This window comes from Lactuca sativa, chromosome 2, assembly GCF_002870075.4.
Source record: "Lactuca sativa cultivar Salinas chromosome 2, Lsat_Salinas_v11, whole genome shotgun sequence".
Classification (NCBI taxonomy): domain Eukaryota; kingdom Viridiplantae; phylum Streptophyta; class Magnoliopsida; order Asterales; family Asteraceae; genus Lactuca; species Lactuca sativa.
Window position 1 is genome coordinate 119,628,621 of NC_056624.2, and position 13,122 is coordinate 119,641,742.

The following is a 13,122-nucleotide window of genomic DNA, read 5'->3' on the forward strand; positions in this document are numbered from 1 at the left end:
AAGCTCTTCAACTTTTAACTAATTAACCACTACACCTCAAAAAAAAATTAAGTTACGTATCTAATTGGTAGTTAGTTCTACTTTATTTTCTTAACAACAAGTTTTATATGTTATTCATTTGTATCATCCTTAAATGTAAATTAGCTTTATTTTACATTACGAATGATATATGTATATTTGATTTAGTAAAACATTATATTATACCATTAGTTTCATTAATTATTCATTATTTTTTAAGTTTTTAGAGTTAAAATTATTGAATTTAATGATTGTCAAGAGTTGAGAGTTTATAGTTAATAATGTAACTATGTAGATCATATGTAATGAATTATATCTATGTATATCTAAAAAAATTGTTTTATGTTGTACTATAAACATTCACGGTTGTTTGGTTTGTATATTATCTTTGGGTTTAACATTATCCTATAAAAAACTGATATAAAAATTATGACATTATTACCAAGTTAGTAGTTTAACATTTAAAATTATATTTTAGTTTTTGCATAGATACAACGTAAATTAAAACATCTTTAAATAATTTCGATACTATCGTTTACCAAAAGTGAAACTTGGTTATCATTAACTAATAATGATTATTAAAAATGGCATACAAATTTATAAAAACATCTTGAAAATCTACAATAATACGCTTTATATACATAACTTTTATGTTATTATTACTACATTTTATTTTATTTTACATTTTAAATTTTGAGATCGTATATGTAATTTGTTCTTTTATATTTTTAAGATAAAATTGTAAAAATGGTCCCTATGGTATATTTTTTTGGGTTGTGGACTAAACCCCAAGTTGTTTGGATTAGTGGTCATTTTGAACTAGTTTCGTTGCGTGTTTCATCCCTTCGAATATTGAAATGACTGTGATACCCTTGGGGTATTTATTTTTCATTTCATTGAAGAAAAACTTAATACTTATTTCTATATAAAAAAAACTAGAGAGGTCCCACCACACACACATACACACACACACTCTTTCTCTCTCTCTCTCTCTCTCTCTCTCTCTCTCTCTCTCTCTCTCTCTCTCTCTCTCTCTCTCTCTCTCTACACGGTACCATAGAAAATAATCCAACTAATAACACTTTCTCACCAACGATCTCTTTCTTCCGCCGGACGCCATAGCTAGACCCACCAGACGTCGAGCTGGTTCCGGAAACTCGAATCGTTACATCTTTCGGCAAAAGAGGTTGAAAAAGAGTCACGTTTCCATATCTCCTGTTCCGGCCATCAATGTTGTTTCAGATGTGGAACGCCGCCTTCCTTTGTCGAACGTTGCTGCCTTACTTCATGCCAAGCCCTACGAAGGCTCCGGCGACAAGCCCTATAACAGCTCCATCAACCGCTGTTGTTCCATTTGTAGAGCCAGTAACTTCCACACCAACATCGGTTCAGTATCCCCCAATTCCAGAACCGCTTAGTTTTCCGATCTCATATCCTCCAACAATGTCGTCATCGACATCTTGGGTCACATTGATGCTTCTTTCCTCACTAAATAACCTCTCACAACTGCTTTAATATGGGATATATATACACTAAAGTCCCAATATTTTCAATGATTTGACATGAAAGTCCTAAACTTTATTTTTTTTACAGTAAAGTCGTAACTACCGACAGTTTTTGACACTTTTACGTTTTTTTGCCGGTAATTAAGACTTTACTGTCAAAAAATTAAAGTTTAGGACTTTATTGTTAAATCTTGAATTAAGATTTTACTGTCAAAAAAATAAAGTTTAGGACTTTCTTGTCAAAATGTTGAAAATATTGATACTTTAATATATAGTCTTAGTTTCCTTATAAACAAATTATTTTATCACCCCCTTGAGACCAAATCGTAGCCCAAGAACTTTTCATTGTGATTTTCGCCGTAGCACCATTGTTTTTCTTACCATCATCATCTTTACCTTGCTATAATCACGATCGGGGGAAACAGATGCAAAAGAGAGAACGAGAGAAAGTGAGAAGACTTGTAAAACTTTCTTCGATCTTAAACTGAAAAGAGGGGGCATGTTGTACAAACACAAACAACACACATCTAGTCAAATGAGTATGAATGTGGAGAAGAGGTAAGAAGGGCAATTTCATCTTTTTCGGTTTCTTAATTCTCCACTTTTAGGACTGCAAAAAGCCAACACAACCCTTGTTCTTTCTTTCTTTCTTGATTATCTTCATTTTTTTTAATATCGGTTTTTTGAGATTAAAAAAAAACTATTTAACAATAAACAAATGTTTAGGATTTCAATAGGATCTACCTAACGAGAGTACGTTCCAATAACTTTTATGCTTAAAGACTATCATACCATTAAATTCCTAACCTAAAAATATGTATATATATATATATATATATATATATATATATATATATATATATATATATATATATGTATATGCACACACACACCATTCCCAATATTTTCAATAATTTGACAAGAAAGTCCTAATTTTTTTTACAGTAAAGTCATAATTCACGATTTGACAAAATATTCCTAAACTTTATTTCTTTAACAGTAAAGTCCTAATTACCGGCTAACCGGCGAAAAAGGGTAAGAATGTCAAAAACTGCCGGTAGTTAGGACTTTACTGTAAAAAAAAAAATTTAGAACTTTTTTGTCAAATCGTTGAAAATATTGGGACTTTAGTGTATATATATCCCCTTGAATATTTACTAGCGATTTCAGTGCCTTGAATGATTTCCTCGACTGTTAAATCCACAAGATTTTAATCCATTGATTAGAATCCGAATCAGGTTTTTTTAAGTATTTGATTATATGTTGATTGATGTAATAGTAAATGAATTAAAGTTGTGAATTACCAGGTAACCACGAAACAATGCTTGGATTCGCTAGCATGTATGTTGTTTGATTTCTCCTTCAATTGAACCATAATCAATCTAACAAGAACATCAGTCGATTTCTATTCGAGAGATGCAAGGCATAAACACTTGGATTCTTCTTCAAGATATGAAGGGCATTGACACTTCAATTCTTCTTCAAGCTCTTTGACTGAACCCAATTTATTACTTTTAGTTTTAATCTCTCAATCTTAGAAAAACTATAATCTGATCTCTATGGTAATTGTAATCTAATTTTAGTGATTGTAATTTTGTTTCTTGAATTCCTATGAATGTGTTCCTTGAATATGTTATGAGCTTATGAGTATTTGTTTTCTAGTCTTGAATTTGCTAAGAATTTCTTTTCTGGTATTGAAGCTACTATGATACTATGTTTCATGAAGTGATATGAATCTTTAACACGTGGATTCTTCTATAGTTTGGAATATTGAATATGTAATATGCTCTAAATTTCTAATCTAATTTCTAGATTCACAATTTTTGGATATTTTTACTCAACAAATATGCATCGATGAGTAATATGGCCGGAGATTCACACACATACACACACATACAGAGAAGAGTGTGAGAGACCCCTCTTATTTTTAGTTTATTAAAATAAATAAATAAATAAATATTAGATAATTAAAATAATGAAAGAAAAATGGAAAATAAATACCTCAAGGGTATTATAGTCATTTCAGTATTCGTAGGAACCAAATATGCAAAGAAACTAGTTCAAAATAACTATGAATCCAAAAAAGTAAAGATTTGAAGAAAAACCCTGAAAAATGCATGCCACAATTACCATTTTTGCAATTTTGTCTATTTTTAATGTTGGATTGTTTATATATAAATGACTTCAAATGTTAATTATATTATGTAGTTCAAGCTTTGATGTAAATTCTTTATTAATACATAACATATGTTCGAAGTTGTGACGACCGATTTATATTCAAGTTGTTTTTTTTTTTTTTTACATCTGAAGGTTTTATATTCATATATGATTTGCCAACATTTTTATCATATATCATTTCTTTTGTGCAACTAATGGATATATAAATTTGAGATAGGATGTACAAGTCACCAAACCTTGGTGCGATGGTAACATGGTAAGGTGGCACGATATGCATACTGCTAGGGGTGAGCATTTGGACCGGACCGGCTCTTGAACCGGACCGGTTATGGAGAATTTTGTGGACCATGGACCGGACCGGATGAGTCGTGTCCGGGTCCAGATCCGGGTTTTCCGGTTCTTGGAACCGTTTAGACCGGTACAACTTTAATTGCATAGAGTACACGTCATTTAAATATGGTTTTGGGTTTCATAGAACTCGTTAAAACAAATATGTTGTTAAGTTTGATATGATACAACTTGTAAAAATGATTACGTTTCATAATGCATAATTTGCAAAATTAATTTTCCAAATAAAAACAACTAACATATAAATCAAGTTTACCAACAAAAGTTAACAATCATAAGACAAACATACAAAAGTATTACCGTAACACCAAAAATCAAAATTTAGACATTAAAATCAATCAAACTAACAAACTTCATAAACTCATAATTTAATCTTACATTGGCCTCTTCCCCATATCATTGTCATCTATATCTAACATGTTTAAAGCTTGTGCAATCTCTACATAAACACAAATGAAAATGTTGTTAATATTTAATAAGAAGTAATAATTGTATAAAAAAAGAACAAAGATTGTAATATTTTTACCCAAAGCTATATCATCATCGTTCAAGATGTCATCAACATTGTCAATTATCGGTTTTCTAGACTTTCTCACCCAATCTTGGGTGCATAACAAAGCTTCAACTATCAAAGTCGATAAACTAGTCTGATAGTCACTTACAACTCTACCACATGTGCTAAATGAGGAATCGGACGCCACACTTAAGATTTGTATCGCCAATATGTCTAACAAAAAAGAATTAAATTGTAACAACATTAATTTATAAAGAAACTATGAAAGACTAAAAAAAAGTAATCACCTTTCGCCATCCGAGCAACTGTCGAGAACTAAATCGCGTTTAGTCTCCACCAGCCAAGAATTCAAAAATCTTTTTTTTATAATTAACTATATTTTCTTTCAAATAAGTTCGAAACTCGATATCTGTTGGATCCGAGTTTCTACCTACCGTACAAAGAAAATCACTAAAAAAATCATTATCATCATCAACATCAATGACTTTTTTGACTTGCTTCTTGTTGAGATGATCCACCGTTGTCAAATCGTTTCAAGTAGATTATAAATAAACTATCCAACCTATTCTCAATCTCTCGGACCATTTGACGTGCCTTTATGTCTATGTCTGCGGGGGTCAATGGCGGTTCCATCACTTCCATGTACCCGATCATTTTTTTAAAAGCATGTAAAAAAATGTGATTTGGTGGTAGGATCAAGTAAAACCGCAAAGTACATAAAATCGTTCATCTTGTTGTATGCACCCCAATACTTGTCGTATTTCGTCTTCATGTTTTCTACCATTTCGAGAAACATTGGTTTGGTTGACCAATTTCTTAAATGTATGTCCACATCTAAGAATTCCCGGATAAAAAGATTTACCAAAGGTTTTGATGTAGCCGAAACAAGCTCTATTTTTGTCTTGAATTTTTCAAAGAACTTCACCATTTCGGTTACAACTTCAAAGTCATAATTTTTCGGTACTCTACTGAGATCCCTTTCATATGATTTATCAGTCAAAGATACATAAAATTCATAATTATAGTCTAAAATAATATATAAAAATCTGAAATTTTCCAGCTTTGATAGCTCAACTTTGAAAGACTATAACTCATTAAATATAATACCAAAATTAACAAAATTATAGTCTAACTTCATCTCAAAACTGTAAATTAAACGTTGGAAAAAAACGCATGTCAATCCGACCTAAAACGAATGAGTTATAGTTGTTTAAAAAATCCCATAGATTACAAAATATTTAAAATGTTGCTGAAAAGTTGAAATTTTTCAGCTCTTATAGTTCAACTCTGAAAAACTATAATTCATTGACTATAATACCAAAATCAACAAAATTATAGTCTAAATTCATCTACAAACTATAAACTAAACCTTGGAAAAAACCGTGTGTCAATCCGACTTAAAACAAATGAGTTATAGTTGTTTGAAAAATCCCACATATTACAAAATATTTAAAATGTTGCTGAAAAATTGAAATATAACTTAAAAATAAATATTACCTCTTACACCAAATTTCATAAATGCCTCTTGTAACTGGTATGCGGACTTCGATAACTCGAAAGTCAAGTTCCATAGGATATGGGTGTCACCGCATAGAAACTTCTTCGTTTGTAAGCCACAATCTTTCATCGCCTTCTTGAACTTGTTTATTCTTTGTGGTGACAATCTAATATACCATACCGCCTTTTGGATACACTAAACATGATGGTTTTGGTATTTTAGTCCATCCTTTACGTTTAAAATATGGGCCATACACCTAACTTGGAAATGCTTTCCACCATCATAAAGATTGGGCAACTTTTTGACCAAAAAGCCAATTGTCTTGTTGTTTGTAGCGGCGTTGTCCAAGGTAATGGTCATGACATTTTTCATTCCCCATCCACGAATACAATCGAGTAATTCTCAACCCATATCCTCTCCCTTATGGCTATCTATCTCCCTAAAGTTTATAATTCTCTTGTGCATTATCCAATTCTCATCTATGAAGTGAGCCATGACCACCATGTAAGTAGTCCTTTGACAAGAAGATGTCCAAGTGTCCGTTGTCAAATGTATAGCGGTGTTTGGGTTACTTAAAAATTGAAGCATTTTGGTTCTTATTTCTATGTAAAACTTGGAAACATTCTGGGATATCATATGTCTAGATGGCAACATGACCATAGCATTAAGTGCGTTGGTGTATTCCACAAAAGCCTCGTTTTCAACGAACTTGAAAGGTAGTCCGCCTATCACAAAAAGGTTAAGTAATGCTTTTTTGATCCTAGTGTCGTTGTGTTTCCATGTTTTAACACTAGTCTCCCCATTTGACTCCTTTAGATTCAATTTCGTTTAAGTTTGATCTTGTAGCTTATCCGGATTTTTTTGACACCTACCTACGTGTTTGAGTAAACTAGAAGTCCCGTTTCTTTCCACATCCACCTTTAGTAGTCTTTCACACCAATGACATTTTCCATATCTTCTTTTGACACCATTATCCTCTTTTATCATAACTTTATCAAATGTGTCCCAACAAAAGGATGTTTCTTTGCCACTTGTTTTTTTTTTTTTGCTACTTGTTTTCATTTTCCCATTTGTTCTTTTTCGTTTTTTAAAATTTGATTCATCATCTTTTGCCGAATCGTCAACTAAATTAATTTGTGGTGTATTCTTAATAAATTCCTCTTTGTCAACGTTCGTAATCTAGTTTACATATAGTCACAACAAAAATATTTTCACAATTAATCAACAAAATATAGCAACATACTTTATAACTTTCAACAAAAATTAACAAAATTCAACCAAAAATCATAACCATAGTTTACATACAATAATAAAAAAAAAAAAAAAAAAACTTTTTGACAACAAATAACCTAAATATATAACAACATACTTCATGACATTCAACAAAAATTAAGAAAAATCAACAAAAATTCGTAACCCTAGTTTACATATAGTCACAACAACAACTTTTTCATAATTAATCAACAAAATATAGCAACATACTTTATAACTTTCAATAAAAATTAACAAAATTCAACCAAAAATCATAACCTTAGTTTACATACAATCAAAAAAAAAAAAAAAAAAAAAAAAAAAAAAAAAACTTTTTGACAACAAATAACCTAAATGTAACAACATACTATATGACATTCAACAAAAAATCATTACCCTAGTTTACATATAATAACAATAAATTTTTTTGAAAAAAATTCAACTAAATATAACAACATTCTTTGTTAATTCAACAAAAATTAACAAAAAAACCCCAAAATCGTAACCCTTACTTGAGTTTCATCATCGTCATCTCCAATCCAATTAGCATTTCGGATTTTTGATTACATTACTTCTAAATCGACACTTGAGTAGTTGAGTTTCACAGAAATCGATTTTCACTTGAGAGAGGCAGAAGTGATCGTTGAGACTTGAGAGAACTGGGAAGGAACAAAACCTGTAAAATCGAGACTTGCCACTTGCGAGATTGAGATTGAGACTTGGAGAAGGGTTACGTACTTACGTTCGAGCTAGGATTTTGATGATCGAATCGAAGTGATCTATCTTTCTTTGCGTCTTACGTAGTTATGGGAAAGGGACCATCAAAGACTCAAAGCAAAGCTTACTAAATTGATTGTTTTACACGTGTCCAACCGGTTCTAAACCCGGTAAAAACCAGATCGAACCGGTTTTGATGAAATCTTAGAACCGAGAACCGGCCCGGGGGTCCAAAAACTGGTCCGGTCCACCAGTCCAAATGCTCACCCCTACATAGTGCCCCTTCTATATGGTGGACACATAGTACTCTTTGGCGCATCTAGGCAATCACGGCTAACCACACCTCTCTCTCCCTCTCCCTCTCTCATCTTGGTGCCTGTGTATACCCCTCAATGACACATGTAGTGGCCACCATATACCCTTCCCCCTTCCCAGCTTCCCTATTAGTACTATCCTATTTGTAGTATATAAAAGTATAACGTGGAATAATCCGTAAATTTCTTCAATACATTTTTAGCATAAATGATGAATTCGTTTTGTTTGTGCGTAAACACATATTGCATTGAAGGTTGGAAAAAAGCAAATAAAGGAAACGAATATTGGAGTTGATTGGTATATGTCGCGAAGAAGAGCTTAGCATGAGCGAAATTGGAACAAACGAACAACCATCTAAAATACATGTCTGAACATAGATAGATACAAAAAAGTTTAGTTGAATTAAAATGTTTGATAATCATTTATTAAACTATAAATATTCATTAATTTTATGAAATGCTTTCCAAAAATAGTTTTAGATTTATCTTTGAAGAACCACCATCTTTGACCGATTCCATGGCAACCTTTTTCCATTTCTCAACACACTTCTTTATTTCCTCCGCCGTATCGCCGCCTCCCATCACCACTTCCAAACACCTCTTAATCTCTTCTCTACTCACCACCATTTTCTCATCCACCACCGCTCTAACGCCATTCCCCCACACCTCCTCCACCATCTTTGCATTCGTTGTCTGATCGGCAAACTGTGGACACGCCACAACTGCCACTCCGGCCACCATACTCTCCAATGTCGAATTCCACCCACAATGCGTCACAAAACACCCAACAGCACCGTGTCTCAGAACCTCTGTTTGTGAACACCACCCCACTACCAACCCATCGTCTCCAATTTTCTCCTTCAATTCCTTTATCTCTTCGTCTTCCTCTTCACCATCGTCACGTAAAACCAACAAAAATGGCCGGCATGATTCCATTAATCCACGTAGTAACTCTTCCTTTTGACCTCTGCTTAGCACCGCCGTGCTCCCAAATGAAACGTATATCACCGAGTTTTCTGGTTTCGAATCTAGCCATTGAAAATACAAACCCTGATCGCCGGTGAAAGAAGACGAAACCAGTGGGCCAACAACAACGGCGTTGGCGATGGACTGTATAGAATCAGCCTCTAAACCATTCATAGTGTTCACAAGTACGCGTGGATTTGGATCTTCCTCAAGAAATTTCAGGTGATCTTGACAAACAGAAACCATATCGGAAAAATACGGACTAGTGGGCAACACAAACGTCGGAAAATCACACCATTTCAACAAAGGCACTCCTGGCAATTGTAGAGATATCGAGGTTTCAATATCTTTGTTGACAACGACAATACCATCACGACGGTTGCAGAAATGGTTATAAATCGAAAAACAAGTCGCGGATTGGATGAGGAGGATAGCAGACGGCATGTTGACCTCACGCGCCACCATCGCCACCCAAGGTAGGAAGAGGGTGTAGACTAGCAAGGTTACCTGGTTGCCGCTTTCTGAAAAAGTTCGAATAAGACATGCAAGACTTTCCGAGCCCACACGCCTTAGGTCATGGACGTAGCCGGGGATCTTGGCTGCGTTGATATCATCGTCATGGCCGTCGGAGAAGGAAGCCATAGAAAAACCGTCGAGGGAAGGTAGAGATTTAAGCTTGTGGAAGCCGCTGACGTTGGTGGCGACGGTGACTTGTGCACCGGTGAGTCTGAAGTTCTTGGCGAGCTCAATAGTTGGGTTGAGATGGCCGTAGTCGTGTCGAGAAACAAGAAGGACATGTCGGCGGATCATGGTGATTCCGTTTACAGTTGGAAGTCGACGTTGATGCACACTTGATTAGTAGTATTTGCTTAGTATGGTAATTACATAGTTTGCATCTATATTTCAATAGAACTAATGTTCCCACTTGGTGTCGTTTTATTCCAAAATATTGAAGTAAAATACTTTAAACATCTAAAGATATTTATTTAAAGAATCATTTGAATGAGATAACCCCTTTCTTCCAAAATCAAGAGGTAGTATATTAATTGAACCTGTTGAAAAAGGATCCAAAACCTCAACAAAGAAATAATTAAAAAAATAGCATACATCAACCTGTTATAATATTCTTTTTTAGGTCTGAATATTTTTTATTAACGAACAAAAGAAAAAGTCAGTAAAAATCTAACGTTATAGACAAAATAGGGCTAAATGCCAAGACATCCAACTAATGCCAAATCTCCTATTCCGCATCACCAAACAATAATAGAAAAAGTCATTAAACTATCAACCAACCGACTGATTACTTCTTTGGGATTCGTTGTTGAAGAGAATGTCGTTTTGAAATGTTCATATAAGCCACCAAATAATCTTAATTATCGATTCCAATTCCACACGCTCGGACTTCGATAATCTAACCGAATCAATCCAATGTATCATCTCACTAATGTTGCTAAGATCCAGAAAGGAAAGATTACACCGTCTTCTCAAAAAGATCCACAAATCCTTTACAACTTGACACGAGATGAACAAATGATTTGAGTCTTCCGTATCTGCATTACAAATGCCACAACTAGCCGAAGGGATGTCAATGTTTTTTCGTCGATATTGATACGTCGTCAATAGAAAACATTGATTTTTTTAGGAACATATTTAATCCATGTAGTCTCCGTATTGCCACCCGGAAGACATTTTACACATTTTACTTTGATGTGTTTCCAAATTTCGACATTAATAATAAAGTTGACATTACAATGTCCGTATTTTAATTGTTTTTTCAACCGTGTTTTATTTTTGATTTTATAGTAGTGGGTGTACTCGAAACCCATTCGAACCCTGGACCATTCCGTCTTTGTTTAATGGTGCAATTCTGAACCATTTCTAGTAAAAACGATTCGGAAAACTTGACCATTAACAAGTTATCTCCTATTTAAATGTGTTGCGAAAAAGCTGTTATTTCTGTTGGGTTAATCGGTGTGTTCACAGATCATCCAGGTCGTGGGTCGAAGTTGTGGATGAGTTCATGGGCTTACAATAATTTAGCATATTGTAACTCACTTGTTTATTCTTGTATTTTAGAAGTTTTATTAGAGTCTACCAGGTCAAAAGTCATAGGCTTATTCTTCCTGGCTTGTAACAGCCCGGAATTTCAGGTATCTTTATTGATTTGATTATTTTGTGTTTTGAGAGGGGACTCGGCGAGTTGGAGCTCAGACTCGTCGAGTAGGGTCGCGATTCTGGACGCGGGATTCGTTTGGACTCGGCGAGTCCAGGATATGGACTCGGCGAGTCTGCGCTGTTTAATGAAACCCTAATTTCTCGGGTTTGAGACCTATTTAAAGGGCCTTATGGCCGTCATTTGTGCTCACCAATCCCTTGAGTGGAACCCTAATCGAGTGTGAGCGTTTGGAGCTTAGAAGGAGGCTATTATTGATCTTGGAGGTGTCATTTTGCAAGGAAAGAGGAAATCAGCCGAGGGGAAAGCAAGAGGAGCCATCTTCCGAGGATTTGGAGTCCAGAGTATCTCTATTGGGGTAATATTTCGAGCTATTCTCTTCTATGTTGGTGTTTTCATTGATTTAGGGTTTGTTGAACCCTTTTGTGGCTAGATCTTGTGCTCCCTTGGACCCCTAAGAGATTTAGACTATAGATCTGGACCCCTAAAGGTCCAGAGTGTCCCTTTGCCCAAGCTTTTTGGGAATCAATGGAAGTTTTGGGTTGGAACCCTTATGCTTTAGATCAAAATGTTCATTATAAGCCATGGGGTGTGTTATGGACACCAAGATAGGGACTTTACGTGGTGAATCAGTCTTGAAAGGCTAGATCTATGAATTGATGGAACAGATCTGACCTTAGAAGCGAGTTTGAGTAATTGCATGACATGGACTCGCCGAGTCCGACGAGCAGACTCGGCGAGTAGCTTGAAGATTGCCTTGGATCGGCCAGTGAGTGATCCAGTCGAGTCACGGGTTGACTCAGTGAGTCAGGACGAGTTAGAGAGGGTCGACAGGTGGTCTGAGTCGAGTTGAGTCGGGGTGGCCCCGCGACTCTCCCAGGTGGAACTCGTCGAGTCAGGGGAAGTACTCGACGAGTGAGAAGGGAATCCTATGGAGTTGGCGGATACGTCTAGACTCGCCGAGTTGCCCTTGTGCACTCGCCGAGTCCGGTTAAGTTGACCGTTGACCGTTGACCAGAGTTGACCTATGTTTGACTTCTTAGGGATAGTCAAACTTAGAAGATAAAAGTGTTAATAAGAGATGTATGATGTTATAGGGAGATTGTAACTCGGCGGATCGAGCACGAGTGACTTCGGGATTTGCTAGCTTTCGATATTCACGAGGTGAGTCTTCTCACTATACTGTACCCGAAAGGGTTTGACTGTGTGACCGGAAGGTCGGATATGATATGTGGTATATGTGCTATATGTGATAAGTTAATTGTTATACGTGCTATGTATGTTATGTGGGCCGGAAGGCATTATGTTATGGGCCGGAAGGCGTGTATTGTGGACCGTAAGGTTGGCGTCGGTAGGACCGGAAGGTTTACCCAGCAGGGACGGAAGTCCCCTGAGACACATAGGACCGGAAGGTCAGGGCCTGGAAAGGCGTATGTGCGTAAGTTGTATTTTGGGGAACTCACTAAGCAATTATGCTTACAGTTGTTGTGTATGTGTTTCAGGTACTAGCGAGGACCGTGGGAAGGCGCCGGCGTGATCTGTACACACTGATAGATGTTTGTGATCTTGGGATTCATATGATTTGTATTCTGACATGACACTTGGAATGTTTATGCCTTGTTTTGAATGAAAATACTTTA

General features: G+C 35.4%; 1 protein-coding gene across 1 annotated transcript; it reads right to left on the minus strand.

Moving 5' to 3' along the window:
- Nucleotides 1-8,677: 8,677 nt before the first annotated feature.
- On the minus strand, nt 8,678-10,200 carry LOC111905155 (UDP-glycosyltransferase 75C1). The gene has a single exon (XM_023900826.3). The coding sequence runs from the start codon at nt 10,117-10,119 to the stop codon at nt 8,794-8,796; it is 1,326 nt and encodes a 441-aa protein (XP_023756594.1). The 5' UTR covers nt 10,120-10,200; the 3' UTR covers nt 8,678-8,793.
- Between the last annotated feature and the right edge of the window lie 2,922 nt (nt 10,201-13,122).

Excerpts from the sequence above, each read along its gene's own strand:
- LOC111905155 (XM_023900826.3), bottom strand. The coding sequence starts at position 10,119 with ATGATCCGCCGACATGTCCTTCTTGTTTCTCGACACGACTACGGCCAT.